At 45.4% G+C, this 17,369-nt stretch overlaps 2 protein-coding genes and 1 long non-coding RNA gene across 3 annotated transcripts; 1 reads left to right on the forward strand and 2 right to left on the reverse strand.

Annotated features, from left to right (window-relative positions):
- Window positions 1–3,469: 3,469 nt before the first annotated feature.
- LOC123163563 (3-ketoacyl-CoA synthase 5-like) lies at window positions 3,470–5,149 on the reverse strand. Its single transcript, XM_044580985.1, has one exon. It carries the CDS (start codon window positions 5,136–5,138, stop codon window positions 3,678–3,680), a length of 1,461 nt encoding a protein of 486 aa, XP_044436920.1. The 5' UTR covers window positions 5,139–5,149; the 3' UTR covers window positions 3,470–3,677.
- A 3,220-nt stretch (window positions 5,150–8,369) lies between these two features.
- Window positions 8,370–13,993, forward strand: LOC123180006 (uncharacterized). Its single transcript, XR_006490646.1, has 2 exons — window positions 8,370–8,555; window positions 13,665–13,993. It is a non-coding gene; the product is annotated as an uncharacterized lncRNA (long non-coding RNA).
- LOC123180005 (phenylalanine ammonia-lyase-like) lies at window positions 9,586–12,316 on the reverse strand. The gene is made up of 2 exons (XM_044591961.1): window positions 11,766–12,316; window positions 9,586–11,645 (listed from the first exon to the last, which is right to left on the reverse strand). The coding sequence occupies exons 1-2, from the start codon at window positions 12,161–12,163 to the stop codon at window positions 9,899–9,901; spliced, it is 2,145 nt and encodes a 714-aa protein (XP_044447896.1). The 5' UTR covers window positions 12,164–12,316; the 3' UTR covers window positions 9,586–9,898.
- Window positions 13,994–17,369: the final 3,376 nt, after the last annotated feature.

A 17,369-nucleotide genomic window follows, 5' to 3' on the forward strand; every position in this document is an offset into this window, starting at 1 on the left:
GCCACTGAGATCACGTATTGATTTGATTGCGTGGGTGATTCTATTCGATTCCCCGCCATAATACTATGTCATACTAGCCAATATCGGAAATTCACTTTGGCAAATGGGAGCATATGCTCCTGCCATTAAAAAAATATATTTTGAAATGTCAAAAAATTCCGAACACAAATTTAACGTGTACATCTCAATATTGTATGTGTGCACGCCAAGTTTCGTGAAAACCCAACATTTTTTACGCCTTGTGTAAAAACGACAAAAGAATATCTCATTTTTACATGTTTCGTGACAAGCCTTTTTTAACACTAATTTTCGTGACAAGCCTTTTTTAACACTAATTTTTGTCTTTTTTACATGTGACATAAAACTTGTCGGTTTTCCGCGAAATGAGTTTGTGTGCACGTAGAATGTCGAGATGTACGCGGGAATCATTTGGTCAGAATTTTGTGACATTTTAAAATATGTTTAAAACACATTTTAAAAACCAGGAGGATATGCTCCCATGTGCTAAAACGCCTCTGACAATACAAATTAAAAAGAGAGAAACAGGACAAAAAATCCACATTAATAAACATCTAACCATTTATTTGGTACATTACCTAATCATAGCCATCGGATCTTACAATTAGCTCATTGGCGTAGAAGTTCAAAAATATTACCCATGTATGTCATCATGTACAAGTGTTCTTAAACTAGGTTAAAATCTTGAGGGTTTCTACTTATCAGCTAACTGATTTTAATTTAGACATCAGACAATCTTTCATCCGCACAAAATGAGACACGTGTAACTTTTTAATTTCCCCGCAAAAGACAAATCCACATCAGGGCCCGCCTGTGTCTCACTTATAACGAGACATAGGGTAGCCTCGTGTCAAGAGGAGTCGTAGTGGCTCGGCCCGGCGCAGCAACCGTGCTTCACCGTCACCCGCGTTCGCGAGCACGCCATGACGCCGTGCTAAAATATTTTTCTTCTTCTTGTTTGCTGTTCTATTTAATTTATATGAATCTATTTTGAAAATTTAGATTTAACCAAAAAAATCGCGACCCATGAGTTTAATTTTTTTAACGCAATTAAAAAAATGCCGATAGTGTTCAAAAAAAGAGTTCCTACGTTTCAAAAAATGTATGTGAAAAATTGGAAAAAAGTATACAATGTAAAAAATGTATGTGTAGTATATAAAGAAATGTTTCATACCATTAACAAATATATGGGACATTTTAAAGAAATGAAATGTCCTCATGTTTCAAAAATAATGTTTGTGGCATTTAAAAAATGGTTATACAATGTATAAAGTGCTCGCGTATTTTTCAAAAAAATTATAACCATAAAAACAATTTTAAATGTGTATTGGAAACATAGTGACCATGTATGAAAAAAAGTGTTCAAACCATGTACAAAAAAAAATGCACATCGTGTAACTAAAAAATGTTCAACGTGAATCAAACCAATTTTTCAAGTGCACACTAGAAATATATAATGTGTACTGAAGAAAATTAGAATTGTGATAGAAAAATAAAACCCATGAAAACCGACAAAGAAGCAAAAAATAAAATCAAAGAAAAACAGAAGGAAAGAAAACCTGTAAAAATCAAGAAAGAAACAAAGAAAACATGTGTAAAAACTAAGGGAAAAGGTAAAACCAATAGAGAAAATAAAAAAAGAGGGAAAACTAAAAACAGTAAAAGAACAATCAAAGTAAACCTAAAGAAAAAAAACTGAAGGGAACAATCAAAGGGAATGCAACCAGCCAAGGGGGCGAACCCGCTAAATGGGTCGGCCCAGATATCATGCACGATGGAAATTCTTCATGCACGATAGATATAGCTTTCGCCCCCTCAGCACCACTGAATCTCCTCCTCAGCGCCTATAACGCCCAAGAGCGGTCGGCGGTGTTCGTTCGTGTATTAAGAGGGCTGTGGCCCATTAAATGACACATCACGCCGATTTTTTACAACATGAATTTTAATAAAGGACATAAGTTTCCAAAAGCAAGGTTCAAGAATTCAACAAAACAAAAGTTCACGAATACGGGAAAAAGACCATGAATTCGAAAAGTTCATATAATTTTGAAACAAAGTTGATGGATTAGAAAAAAGTTTGAGAACTCGAAAAGGTTCGTCAATTCAAAAAAAAGTTGATAAAAGTTTGAGAATTTGAAAAGTTTAGTTTTTTGAAAAAGTTCATGAATTTGATATATTTGGTAGCCTCAGAAAATGTCCATGAATAGAAAAAAAATCGCGAGCTCAAAAAAAGTTTATGAATTTTAAGAAATGTTGTTGAATTTTGAAAACAATGTTCAGGAACTAAAACCTAGTTCATGTTTGTTAGAAATGTTGATGAACTCGAAAGAAGTTCGTGAATCTGAAAAAAAAAATATCGGCTTCAATTTTTTTTGGAAAAAATGAGCAAAGCTCACAAATTTCAGAAAAAGTTCATGAATTCAAGAAATTTTCCAGAACTTGAAAAACTTTGATAATATGAAAAAAGTTCGTGTCTTCAAAAATGTTCATGAAATTGAAAAAGTTCGTGAGCTCGAAATAAGTTCACGAATTTTAATAAAAGTTCATGAATTGAGCGAAGTTCATGAACTTGTTTTTTTCATGATTTTGAAAAAGTTCCTAAATTTAGAAAAGTTTGTGGATTAGAAAAATGTTTGTGATTAAAGATAAACAAGAAAAAAGGGGAAATAAAAGGAGAAGGAAAAACTAACTAAAAACCTAAAATAAAACCAGCCGAACAATAAAAAAACAGAAAAGAAACCCAGATGGAGAGGCGTATGGAAGTTTCCTAATAAAATATTAACTCCGTTCCCAAAAGCTTTTCTGAGTTTATCTAGATACGAACACTAAAATATGTCTAGATGCATTTATATCTAAATAAATTTAAGACATGCTTTTTTTGGACGAAGGGAGCAGAAAGTGCAAACCGCACTCACGAAAACCTGGCGCTCTGTGCCGATGTGAAGAAAAAAACATTAATCGGCCGAGTCCACGAGCGAGGCGCCGTCCGCCTACTATGAGCTGTTCACTACTAATGGGTTCTGTTTAAAGTGGGCAATTCCCTCTTTTGTCATCAGTCGTGGTGTTTATTTGTGGATTCCACGCTGCTCGCTCATCAGAATTGTTCTTTTTTTAGGAAAATTTTGCTTAGCAACCCAGCTCATGTTCCATCTAGTAAAAAACATTTTTGCGGGGTTACTCCACCTAGTAATTATTTAAACTGCGAGAAAGAGAAAAAGGCTCACGAATAATGGAGGCTCCACATGCCATCCTCCATTTTCTACGTGATCCTAACAAAAATGGAAATCACTAAATTTGTGTTAGAACATGTTGATGTTGTTAGGCTCATAATGATTTACACTCCACCAGCTACTTTTGATTGGGACTGAGAAGAATCATGATCATTAATATTGTCTTTTAGTAAAGATAGTTGTGTGCACTCCTTGAGGCAGTGGTTGTGGGTGTGGCCGTTAAGTAGAAAATAGGGTGCCAGATACATGTCTAAATGTGTTTTATATGTTGCTCTACTTACCCACAAACATGCTTTATTTTCCTATTTTTTTCTCCAACAACATTACATACATTTTCTTTGTCTCAGCGTGCTATGAATAAAGCAAACTTAAACAGACAAATCAATACTATGGTATGGATTGAATTGTAGACGTCCGTGCACGAAGTTTTTAGCCCGTTTCCTCCGAGATGTTGTTGAGAGGATACAGATGAATAGAATCAGCCCATGGCGTGCCAGCAGCGGTGTTGTTGGCCGGCCTGATGCACTGCCACACGGCGCTGTTGCACTTGAACCCAGAACCGAACCCGATCATCCACACCCGGTGGCCCTTCCGCATCCGCCTCTTGGCCTCGATGTATGCAAGTTCGTACCACAATGAACTGCTGGACGTGTTCCCGAACCGGTGAAGCGTCATTCGTGATGGCTCGACATCCCTGTCTGATAAGCTACTTTGCACCGCGTCGATCACCGCCCGACCACCGGAATGGATGCAAAAGTGCTGGAAGGCCGTCCGGAAATCAGGGACATAGAGCTTGATCTTCCTTCTCAGCACCTTCCGCGCAATGAACGAGATCGCAAAGAGCAGCTTCTCCGAGCGCGGGAGCACGAGGGACCCTACTTCCTTGATGTTGGCCTTGAGAGCTTCGCCGGCGACCGACACAAGGTCCTTGGACAGGTATGCCCCTGTTTCTCCCTCATGGTCCTCTTTCATGGAAATGCACATGTAAGCTCTGTCATGTGCGGCGGTGAGCGTTCGCACGATGTGCATGAGCCGGAAGCGGGCCATGGACTTGGACGTCGACAGCAGCACCGCGGCCGCACCCATGCGGAACAGGGCGTACGGCAGTAGCATCCCCCTGTTCTTGCCGGCATAGTTGATGATAGAGGTACCCTCTGTGGACACCATCAGGGCGCAAGCGCCCTGCGGTGCCGCCTGCAGGAGGTTTCTCACGACCTCTAGGGAGATCACCCCCGCGCTGCACCCCATCCCGGATATGTGCACGCTTCGGATGTCGGCTCTGAGCTTGTACTTGTTCACGACGATGTCAGCCAAGCTCGGGGTCGGGTTGAATCCACTGCAGTTGGTGACGAGTATGTCGATAGCTCCAGGACTTATGCATGTCTTGGCGAACAAGTCGTCGACGGCTGCAAAGATGACCTGCTCCGCCTCGTCACGGCCATCACTTAAGCTGCAACGCGGGGGGATATAGTGGAACGAAGGATGGAGGTAGGTCTGGTCACCGAGGCCCGAGCGCTTGAGCATGCGCGTCATGAAGTCGACACCTCCATCATCGAGGTAAGGCGAGAGGCGAACATTCTCGACGGAGGAGCCTATGGAGACGCGACAATTGGATTTTGGCCGGCAGCAAGCGTAGTGGATGAGGTACACGCTACGAGGGCGACTCATGAGGTAGAGGGTGGCCAAGGAAAGCGGGAGGAAGACGACGAGCAGAACGTGGACCTGCCGTAAACCATGGAGACGGGAGAGGATCTCCTCGGGTCCGAGCTGTGCGGCTTTATGGAGGACCATGGTGGCTGTCAGCGGTGCGGCGACGAATACAAGCAAGTTGTTTACGACGAGCTGGAACAATGGTTTGAGGTGCTTGTTGAGATGGGGTGGTGAGGCCATGGTTGCATGTTGTAGATTCGTACATGACGAAGGTGCCCCAACTTAGGAGATTTTATAAAGGGCCCGGCCGCCTCGTTGGTGAGTGTCACATCATGTCATCTTCTCGACTCGTGGTTTGGAGGATACAAACTCGACTTATTTGCTAATTCTCATGTTTCAAAACTTAGAAAACACATGATAATTTGTCTTGGATGAGTTGTTGACGTGTACAGGATATTAATTCCTCTCTCCTAACAAACCACATTATTGTTCGTTAATTTGTTGTTGGTTGGTGGCAATATGAGTGACAATGATTGATACACTATGCATTTCTTTGTCCAAGGGAAAGGAGAGAGAGTTTTTATGCTCTTCAGTGGAAAGACAAAAAAGTCCTTTTCAAGTACTAGTAGTGCGTACATCGTTGATGGCACCCAAACAACACGACCGCCCATTCTGACAAAAGTAATCTAAATATTGGACAAAATCTGGACGTACATATAAAATTGAATTAGGTGCCTCAGAATATATGCGAATTACTCGTTGAAAATTGTACTCCAACATTTCATATAATTGTACAAGGATGAGAATTATACTCCCTAGGTGACTTGGAGCGTTTTGGTGACCGGGCTCCATCGAGCCCAATTTTTAAAAAAAATTAAAATTCAAACTTTCCGGTTTCAAAAGAATCTGAAAAAAATATGCAAGTATACAAGAATGAGATGTATATGTGTGTAAAATTCAGGGTGAAATACCTTAAAATGCGACCTGTGCAAAAAAAAATCATGGACTTTGAGGATGAATAGCATCATGTGCTAAAAAGCCTCAATAATTTTTTTGCATAACCCTCATTTCAACCTATTCCATTCTGAAAATTAACACACACGTACATTGTGCCTCCATGTATATGTGTATTTTACTATTTTTTCATAATTTTTTGAAACGTAGAAATATGAATTTTGTTGAATTTTAGTAATTGCAAATAGAGGCCTTCATGGAGCTCGGCCTCCAAAAACAATTTTCGCTAGGTGTATCCATATTCAATATGACGTATACCATTGCAAGAGTCAGTACGTATGTGCGCGTCTGCGCATGTATAAAATCTGGAAAATTAAACCACGTATGCACCGATTCATGCAATCACAAATTTAGTTATCCATGAGTACCAACAATTTGGACTTTGTCGAGACCCGAATGTTCGTCATTTTTGGTCGGCCACACATACCTAACCGACATTTTCTTTGTTTTTCTCTTGTAATTTCATGTAACCAAGTGGTGATTTTTTTTGTGGGGACAACCATGTGGTGATTAATTCTATCACTCTGCCCCTGCCGCAAGCCATGCTTCTAATAATGACACCACTAATATTTCTTTGGTAACCTTGCCGATAGCGATTTTTGACCAAAACCATATATGTTGTTTTGACAAATGGCACCAGTTGAGTGCCAAATATGAAAATAATTATCACTTACTCCATTCATTTGACGATCAAGTGTACGTATGTATAGTTTAGTCTGTGTTCACCTTTTGCCTTTTCAGTTATTCAATTAAGTAATGATCCAACAGAGTTCATCCAGGGCATCTCCAAAGGAGGCCCTCAAAGTTTTGATATATGTCTGGGTTGTGGCGTCCGGACCATTTGTATCAACTTTTGTCATTCAATGAGGACCCCCATCGATCCACAAAGTAGTCAGGACATGTGTTTTCCGGCAAATCCGAGATGGGGGAGCTTTGCGGGAGTCCGGGCATGCACTTGACTAATACAAAGCCTTTGCGTGGTTCTTCTCTCTTTTCTCTCTCTTCACATGCATTGTCCCCTCTCCTCCCTCTCATTCAAAACAAACGTCACACAACAAATCCCACCACATACATGGACCCCTTCTACTCTCTCTCCTCCCGACCAGATTAATTTATGAACAAGTTTGGATGGCTTCCTCCGCCATCATGTCCCTGGACCACGCCCGAACATAAAAACGAACATATATCGGAGCCATTTGCGGGTCAGCTTTGAAGATGCCCTCAAGCCTGTGTACTTGAATGCGGAGTATGTAGGGGAGGTTTTAGCTCTAAAGAAATCAAGATATCTCCCTCTCTTTTGTCTTTTCATGTTTAGCTATATCCCTGCACGACATTTTTTTTATTTGAAAAGGAGGTTAAAACCCCGGCCTCTGCACATAGCCATTCTTATTAATTATTATGCAGAGTACATAACAAAGTAAACCACAACCGAACCATTACAATATATGAAAAAAAAGTGGATGGGCCTCTGGCCCAGTAGCAAAAGCACGTATGTGTGCCTTGGCAGACCCAAGTTTGAATCCTGTGGGGCGGAATTTATTTTGCGGATTTTAAACTTGGTGTCTCTCACACCTTGCTTCTTAATAATAATGCCGCGGGGCTCCTCCCCCGTTGGTCTAACTTTTTTTTAATATATAAACACCTATACTAAGTCGACTTCTTCTGCAGCAGCGCCTTCAAAAAGGGAAAACGTCTGCAAGCCATCATTGCCATGTATAGCCGTAGACGCCTTGAGGAAGGATTTTCATCCTGATTGCCGAAACCAATCAGTGAATACCAACACAACAACAAGTAGACAACACTTTTAACAAAGTAACGATGCAAGTTCGCCATTACCAAGCCCGACCAATAAAGGCAAGAACAAGAGTTTTCACCCCGGAAATGCAGTGGTGTTTCAAAAATCATCCCGAAGATGGATCGTTCGATAGTCGCATCTGTAAGTACTCCAGATCAGAGCTAGAAGGCAGTAGCAGATTCGTGGAATATCCTCTCACCTTATATCACCCACCAGCCTTGAGGTGAGCGCCAATGTCTCGACGCGGAACTAGTCACATCCACCCCACACCGACGCGACTTGCACTGCAGCAACCCTCCAACCGTCAAAGCCGCTGCCCCGATACTAGATATCATCACGGAACCGCCGGCGCACCCTTTACTTATCAACATCGCATGCTGCCGCTGGCACCATGAACCGTCTCGTGTGATGACCGTTAAAGAAAATAAGAAAACCAAGAAAAAGTAGTGAAAACCAAGATAAAAACGAAGAAAACAAAATAAAAAAATACCCAGTGAAAGCCGATAAAGAAAAGAAGAAAACCAGAGAAAAATGAACAAAAACAGAAAGGGGCGAAAGGCCGAGCAGTTGTGGGCCTATTGTTTCAGCGCTGCAGTTGTACTTGGGCTAGCTCATGCCAACGAGTTAAGAGGCCTGAGACTGAAAGGTCGGCTCGGCTCGGACGCCGCTCGAGCCGATAAAAACAGAGAGATACGAACACCGCCGCTCGCCGACGGCTAGTTGGCGGCCGTCGGCGGCGATCCGGTGGCGCTGGCGCTGGTAGAGGGGACGCCGCTGTAGGTGCGTGAATGGCCGGAAGCAGGCCGCTGAATCCCCCCGCCGCTGGCAGCGGCCAGTCTCAGCTCGAGGTGAGCACGCCGGCCCTTACCCTAACTCTGCTTGTCTTCTCTGTTTCTCAAACCAAACCCTTTGCCCCCGAACAAATCTCAGCTTTTGTTCAGTGTTGTGCCTGATTGCTTTGCCTAGTCGCCGGTCGCCACACTTTGGGGATTGGGGTAGTACTGTACAGAGGGCAATTGGGAATCGAGCAATCAAATGTTTTGCAACTCGCACAGAAACTGGTGTTAATTATGCTCCTTTTGAATTCATTGTCCTGCTGTTGAACACAACAATTATACCATAGGAGTGGATACTGACGACAGTACAGTATAGGTGATTCTGATGTAGCCTGTTCTAATTGAAGTTTAACATATTAATATACATCATTTTGATAGTGAAATAGAGCTTATATTATATATAAAACGGCTGTTACAATCCTTACAAATCAAAGTAGAAACAAATCTACTCCAGGCTCGTCAGCTACAAGAGCCCCTTCCTCGTTTGTTCTAGCATAATATGCAAACTGGTGGGCAGCTCCATTGCTCTCTCTTATGACATTACACATGCAGCCTGCACTCCGGAAAAATGTCCATCACAAATCCCTGAATTCTTTGACAGCAGATACTACTCTGCCGTGTAGTCCATTTCAGGCACAGCCGGCCACCCTGTAAATGTAAATTTCAGATAACTGACGGAGGCCAACCACCCATCTCATCGATGGCTTGTAAGCCTCCTCTGCCTCAGAACACCGGTTTATCTTTCTCTACGTAGAAAGCAAGGTCCCTTGCTAAAACAACAGCACTTCCCTGCCCCGTAGCCGCAACAGAGGAACCACCGGCGTCCATATTAGTGTACTCTTTTCTAATGCAACTACATAAATTATATAAAATAAATGTAATATTATATTTGTTTTTTAGCCTCTATATGAGGTTGTTGAAGGTTATCTTACTTCCATATTTGGGTTTAAAATAAAGTTAGCAACTTAGCATACATAGACTGTACTTCCTTTACAATCCTGCTTCCATTACATGTCATACTGTAATTGGTCAACAGAAAGAATTAATAGAAGGCATCACATCATATTAATCCTGTTCGGTGTTGATCTCCACCAGACAACTGTTGTAAAAAAAGACCAATACATTTATCACAAATATTATCATACACAGTACCCTTCTATAACTTACATCATAGAAGTTGTACAAGTTATGCAGTTGCAATTTTTGGAAACAACATGGCAGCTCCGAAAGAATGTTCCATCCCACAAAACATCGATTCTTAAGAAAATACAATTGAAAAAATATTACCACTTATCAGCTAAGAAGATACAGAGCCTTCTGCACACAGTCTTCTCTTCAGTTTCTTGATCCTCTGTTCAGCAGAGAGGCAAGGGCTCACCGTTCCACTCTTCTAGGCACTCCAGCAGCGCGTCGATGTGCTTGCCCTGGTTCATGGCGACAAACACCTTGTCCACCTCTTCCCCAGGAGACCGTGTCTTCTCCCCAGTCAAGTACTCAGTCCCAAGCTCCTTGCGCACGAACCTGTAGAGCGGGTATGACCGGCATCCGGTGATACGGTTATGCTGTGTGGCGGTGCCGTTCTCCACGGAGGACCGGGCAGCCTCAACCTCCTTTGGTAACACTGCACGGAGCTCCTGCTCGAAGGCGGCAAGCTTGGCAAAGACAGATGTCTCCATGTCGTGCTCGGCCTCACCATTGGCCAAGGCGTGCTCCACGAGAACCGCACGCATCTTCTGCATCAGCGGGTAGTTGGCGCTGCAAGGGTCGTCTGCATACGCGAACACCGCCTCACGGTCAATCGTGAGCAGCAGGTCCTTCTCGCAGAATCGCGCATTGTGGAGGTGCCCATTGTTGGTGGTGCTCAATGTCTTCCTGGCCGTCATCTTCACACAGCTCTTGACGGCATCCTTAACATTCTCCTCCAGATGGCGGAGGTCGATGGCCTGGCACAAGGCGACCATGAATGTGGAGGACATGAGCTTGAGTATGTCAATGGCCTCAGCGGTCTTCCTGGAGGAGATGAGACCAAGAGAGTTGACATCTTGATTGTGTTGCTCGGCGCTCTGGACATGGTTGGTCACCGGGTTGCCTAAGAACTGGAGCTCAGAGCAGTATGAGGCCATGGCAATCTCAGCTCCCTTGAAGCCATAGTCCAAACTCGGATTGCGCCCGCCGGAGAGGTTGGAAGGCAAACCGTTGTTGTAGAGGTCGTTCACCAGCTCCGAGAACTGGGCAAACATGAGCTTCCCGATCGCAGCAATTGCAAGCCTGGTGTTGTCCATGGACACGCCGATAGGCGTACCCTGGAAGTTGCCCCCGTGGATGGCCTTGCCACGAGAGACGTCGATGAGTGGGTTGTCGTTGACAGAGTTGATCTCCCTCTCAATCGACTTGGTTGCAGCACGGATTACCTCAATCTGGGGGCCAAGCCACTGCGGCGATGTGCGGAGCGCATACCTATCTTGCTTTGGCTTCATCAACGGGTCAAGCTCACCGAGCTTCTTCGCGAGTGCCATATAGGAGCTTCCTTCAAGGATGTGCTCCATGATGGCGGCGGCCTCGATCTGCCCAGGGTGGTGCTTCAGCTTGTGGGTCAAGTGGTCGGTGTACTCCGGCTTGCCGTTCATGACCTCGCAGAAGACAGCCGATAGAACCTCGGCAAGGAGGCTGAGGATGTTAGCCTCGAAAAGCACCATGGATGCAAGCCCAGAGCCCACTGCCGTGCCATTCACCATGGCAAGCCCCTCCTTGGGCTGCAGCTCAAAGAAGCCATGCTGGATGCCGGCGATCTTGAACGCCTCCGCAGCGTTAACCTTGCTGCCATCTGGAGCAGTGGCCACGGAGTTTGCCCGACCAGTCACCAGGCCTGCGATATAGGAAAGCGGGACGAGGTCGCCGGAGGCGGTGATCGTGCCCCGGAGCGGCAGGCATGGTGTCACGTTGGCGTTGAGAAGCGCAGCAACCGTCTCGAGGATCTCAAAGCGGATGCCGGAGTACCCCTGGAGCAGAGTGTTGACACGGACGAGCATGGCCGCCCTTGTCGCTGCAGCAGGCAGAACATGTTCGTGGCCACCATTGCCGAACGCTCCGGCATTAAGGAATCTGAACAGACAAGAAGTGCACGAAACAATAAGGTTTCCAGATCACAGAAAAATAAGGAGTATAGACGATGAACAACTGAAATATCTAATTTGTTGGTCGTTTAGTGTAACTGATTCGTACCTGATGAGCTCCCTCTGCAGAGCGCCGCCCTCCTTGGTCCTCCGGTGAGAGGTGGCGCCGAAGCCAGTGGTGACGCCGTAGCTGTCGGTTCCATTGGCCATGCTGTTCATGACCCAGTCGCTGCTCTCCTTGACGCGGCCGCGGGCGGACTCGTCGAGCTCCACCCTGGTGTCGCTGCCGGCGGCCACCGCGGCGACCATGGCGATGGTCAGGCTGGCGCCCTCCATGGTCACCACCGGCCTGCGGTACTCCTCGACCATCCGCTTCACCGCGTCTAGATGGCTCCCGGACAGCTCCTCTGCCGCCTTCCCCCAGTTCAGCGGGTCAGCCCGCGCAGGCTGCACGACGCACAAGCCATCGTCGTTGGCGGCAACGTGCCCTCTGTTCTCGTACTCCATCGTGATGTGCAAAGAAGTAGGAAAACAAGCAAGCTAGAAACTGGGCAGGTCTTGCGCTGGATGAATTCTGGTAAGCAGATTTGCGCTGGAGAGAGCTCAGGTTGGAGATGAAGGTGAGGGAGGCTAGCTCTTCTTGGAGAGGAATGGTGGGAGAGGAGCAGTTAAATAGGCAGGGTGGGTGCGGGGTGTGGGTTGGTGTGGCTTTGACCGCTTGATGGTTGGTGCCGGGGAAGAAGAGAGGCCGAGTCAAGTGCTCCATTTTCTTGCGTCCTCACATGCTCAAGTGTTCAGTGTTAATCATGCCATGCATCATGTGTTTGTGTGTTAATTTAACTAGGTGCATTCTTCTGCTTGAGTTATGAACGTGCAAATTATATAATCTACTAATGTAAACATGTGTCTTTTTGTCGATAATCGGAACGTTTCAAACAAGCGTGGTGGCTGCAGCTTCCACGATGCATAAACTACTACTATAGGAAATCTTAAAAAAAAAAAAGCTAGACGGACGTATGGTCTTTGCTTTGACAAAGTATCTGCGACTCCAAAGCGAGTGGGGTTCTGCATGCTCTGGACAACAGGAGTTGTTGTCTGCTAATGATCCATGAGCGCTTTCACTTTCACTAGTATTTTGTGGGGTGCGACGAAGCCCGCATATTATTCCATTTAAACATAAGCTTGCACGTGCTCGGTCATATGGGTCCTAACGCGCTGCATGTATACCACCGTGTGAAAGATACAGTGCCACTTGACCTGCCATATTTCTTAGTGCCACTTGACTTATTTTTCTCATCAGTGGAAACGATTTCTTAGAAGAAAAAACGGCCAAACAATAAGAGAGACGCCTCTGCCCTTACAATATTCCACCCTCTACAATATTGTGCAACGTAAGGAGGATTACGTAGGTATCGTCCTTCAAACTATTCCCTTGAACATCCAGTTCAGACGTACGTTAGTGGGTGAGAGATGGACAGTCTCGATGCACTTGGTTCGGAGATTGATTGAAGTTCGATTCTCCGACATGCCGGACTCAACACAATGGAAGTTAACTAAAAATGGGATATTTACGGTGAAATCTTTTTATACGGATCTGATTAATTCTGGCCCCCTCTCAAGGTCACTACATATATGGAAGGTTAAGGTTCCTTTGCGGATTAAAAATTTTATGTGGTTTGTCCACAAGCAAGTAATACTCACAAAGAACAACTTACTTAAGAGGTGATGGGTAGGCAATTCGCGGTGTTGTTTTTGTGCTCAGGATGAGACAATACAACATTTATTCCTTGAATGCCCACTCGCCAAGTTACTTTGGAGAACGATTCATATAGTTTTTAATATCAATCCTCCAGTAGATATTGCGTCTTTGTTTGGGACGTGGTTAGCTGGGGTTGAACAGATCACGGCTGCTCGTATTCGGATTGGAATATGTGCGTTATTATGAGCTATATGGAACTGCAGAAATGATATGATTTTTAACAGACAACACAACTTAACTTTTTTGCAGGTTATCTTCAGAGCTACAGCTTGGATCCGTACGTGGTCCTTACTCACTCCTATAGACTCCAGGGAGCCTTGGTTACTGGGCGCAACCAATGGGAGATGGTGCCTCGGGTTATATTCAACCGGTTCGGATGACGTTCGCATAACAGGATAGGAGTCTAGAGAGCTTATCCTTATTATTACCGTATCGGTTGTCTTTGTCCGCTTGTAATTTTCAGGTTTATGTACTTTGTTTTGCTCCGTTTGCGAGCTGTAAGACCTTTACGTTGATACTTTCTGGATTTTTAATAAGAGGGCCGCATGCATCATCATGATGCAGAGGCCGGGGGTATAGCTCCATTTCCAGAAAAAAAAAAACGGCCATCCTCTCGTCAGTCCTCCGCGTGCACATGTGAACGCCACCACTAGCATGCCACAGAAAATTAGGACCAGATATGCGTGAGTGGTCAAGTCGTTGGTCACGCAAGTCATGTGTGTCTATATTTCATTGCAATGGCTATATGTGACTAAGGTGAGTTGCTTGATTTTTCAGTTTGGAACTTTGGATCAGTCGATTTCGTGGGAGAAGGAAGGAGGAGGCCAGCCACAGCACCGAGGATGTGACGTGGGAGCCATGGCGAGCGGTAGCGAGGCGTGGGGACGACGACACGAGCCATAGCCAGCGACCAAGATCCGATGGCTCACAAAATTGGTTGACCCCAATTTTGTTCAGGAAGCTTACCTTTAGCAGGTCCCATATTTCATAGTAGCAAATCAGACTAGTCAGCTCTTATTAGAACCAGTGGGTCAGTTGGATGCATATACATGGCCGATATTTGTAGTACATACTCCTTTGTAAACCAAGTGGCAAGTGGTATATACCATTGATCTGGTCTGAACATTGTAGTATATACTTCTTCCATCGCATGAAAATGGCATCTACTCCGTCACTAGAATGTGGTATATACTATATTGTGAAAAACAATGTGACATACAATTCACTTGAATAACTGTGGTATATACCCCATCTATAAAATGTGGTACATAGTGCACCAAATTTAGTATACTACATTTGGAAAAGGTGGTACATATCGACACACGAGAAAATGGTTTATAATCCATGAAAAAAATGTGATGTATGCTTCATTTCAAACAAAATTGTGGTATGTGCTCCATAAATTTTTTGATGTATACTCCATCAGGAAAATGTTTTGTGTACTCCATTAAAAGTATATACGGCCGACAAATATTAATACATGGGTACTAAAAAAATTAGCTAGCATAGACCTCACGTGAATGCACTGCTTTTTTTGATGGGAACGTGCATGCACTACTTCACTTCACCTATATACTCAATGTGAACGACACCACAAGCATGCCACCGAAAATTAGGACCAGATATGCGTGAGTGGTCAAGTCGTTGGTCAGCCAAGTCATGTGTGTCTATATTTCATTGCAATGGCTATATGTGACTAAGGTGAGTTGCTTGATTTTTCAGTTTGGATCAGTTGATTTCATGGGAGAAGGAAGGAGGAGGCCAGCCACAGCACCGAGGATGTGACGTGGGAGGCATGGCGAGCGGTAGCGAGGCGTGGGGACGACGACATGAGCCATAGCCAGCGACGAAGATCCGATGGCTCACAAAATTGGCTGACCCCAATTTTGTTCAGGAAACTTACCTTTAGCATGTCCTATATTTCAAGTAGCAAATCAGACTGGTCAGCTCTTATTAGAAACAGTAGGTCCGTTAGATGCATATTTAATACATGCATGGCAGATTCTTGTTCTTATTTAAGGGTGCAGTCTATTGGAAAATATTCAGCACGCTACACGGAAGTGCATCTTTTCTAGGAAAGGAGGATGACCCCGGCCTCAACATCCGGATGATGCATACAGCCATTATTAATTATTCACAAAAACCTTATAAAGTAATACATCTGTAAGTCTGAAGCCACCATCATGGCAACATCTGTCGCAACCCCTAACCACTTGATGAAGGGTTGTCGAAAGCTCGAGCCGAATACCAAACAAACCTCGCACCAAAACCTAACATCTAAAGCCGGAGGCCCCAGCCAAGCCTCTTGGCGGGTCTGGGGCACACACCGGTCCGGTGCACTCTGAGAGGCCACCGTCACCGTCTTCCACCGATCCATCTTCAGAACAGGTACCGACGCATCGACCTTGACAGGTCTGCCATCAACGCCAGACAGCGCCACCTCCCTACACGTGTCCATCATCATACATCCGTTGCGGAGACTCCACATCGTCGATGCGCGACATGGGACGCCGCTCCACTGCTAAGACCATCCACTGGTCCCTCGTGCCAATGCACACCTCCAAGAATGATGCCCCAAGGAGGGAATGACACAAGAGGGCAGTCATCATCCGATCGACTGGACAGGGGTTTCCTCCGAAGGTAGCGGGAGGAGTTGGGAGCTTCACCTTGATGATGCCTTCATGAAGGAATCGACGCCAAGGGCGTCACCATCACCGGCCCCGGGCACCGGCCGAAGACCAGGTTTTCACCCGGATCCGTCCCAAAAATATCCAACCGACAACCTGTGCATCTGAAAGACCACCTTCAAAGCCCCGGAGCTAGTTGCCCAGATTCGACAATCGTCCACAGCCGCACTACCACTACGGTGTATCCTAACACTCCGGCCACTGCCAAAGGGTGCCACCACTGGAGCATGGAGAGAGAGCTGCCACCCCACCGCACCATGCAGGAGAAGCCATTAGTATGAATCCCAACCACGCTCTTCACCGTCTCTGTACCGAATGGGATCCGGGGTCGAATTTATCGGATCGCGGGAGCAGCTCCGCCTTGGACATAGGTACGTCCACGCTAATGCCGCCGAGGATGATCTGGGCTTCACCGCCGGCCACCGCCCGAGGCCGCCGGCCCGGCATCCACCGCGGCGCAGCAAGGCGACCACCCCGGCCAGGCCATGACCGCATGTACCCGGACGTGCATCATTTGCCAGCAACTTCGTTTATCATCAGCGATCAATTTATTGACTGGGACTTCCAAACATGCTTGTAGTAGAGTAGTAGTGTAGACAGATTTACGTCCAAATATAATAATTAGCCATGCATAATGGTTCTGCTATAGTTTTGTCTACGATGTACTCTGTTTGTTGATAAATTTAACCTTGTTGCCTCACATCAACTTCAATAAAATGGTTGCATGCATCACAATGATGCAGAGGCAACTTCTTTTCGAAAAAAAGCACGAACATATACACAAAATGCTGGACCTGGGTATGAATCTTACGTACCCTTAGAAACTGACATGCCATTTCGTAAACCCCCGTAGGTGTAGCAAAGTTCGTGCTAAAGAATTTTACCAACCATAAGCTTCAACCCAACTACCTAACGGTTCCTTCCTCTCCTCCCTATAGGCGAAAGAACTGCAACCCAGTTTTCTTTGTTGGCGAGGCCACGAGCTCTCTCTCCCTCCACCGCATCGGTGACAGGTGGGGGAGGGGATGCCAGTTCTTCGCCCAGTAGTGTAGTTAGAGTTACGACATGTGTTTCCCTCGTCGTCTTCTGATGGCAGCGACCTCCACGGTTGGAATAAATATTCCCTGGTCATGGCTCCGTCTCGGCGGTGTCATGGCGGCGAGGTCGAAGGACTCGTGGGAGATTGCCTTCTGTTGTTCCTTTGGTGCAGCAGATCTGGTGTGTCCTTTGGTGGGCTGGTGGTGGTTGCCCCAAGCGGCACCATCCA

Source organism: Triticum aestivum, chromosome 1D (assembly GCF_018294505.1).
Source record: "Triticum aestivum cultivar Chinese Spring chromosome 1D, IWGSC CS RefSeq v2.1, whole genome shotgun sequence".
NCBI lineage: Eukaryota > Viridiplantae > Streptophyta > Magnoliopsida > Poales > Poaceae > Triticum > Triticum aestivum.

Coding starts and splice junctions, on each gene's coding strand:
- LOC123163563 (XM_044580985.1), bottom strand. CDS start 5,138: ATGGCCTCACCACCCCATCTCAACAAGCACCTCAAACCATTGTTCCAG.
- LOC123180005 (XM_044591961.1), bottom strand. CDS start 12,163: ATGGAGTACGAGAACAGAGGGCACGTTGCCGCCAACGACGATGGCTTG. Junction 11,646..11,765: donor CTGCAGAGGGAGCTCATCAG/GTACGAATCAGT, acceptor TTGTCTGTTCAG/ATTCCTTAATGCCGGAGCGT.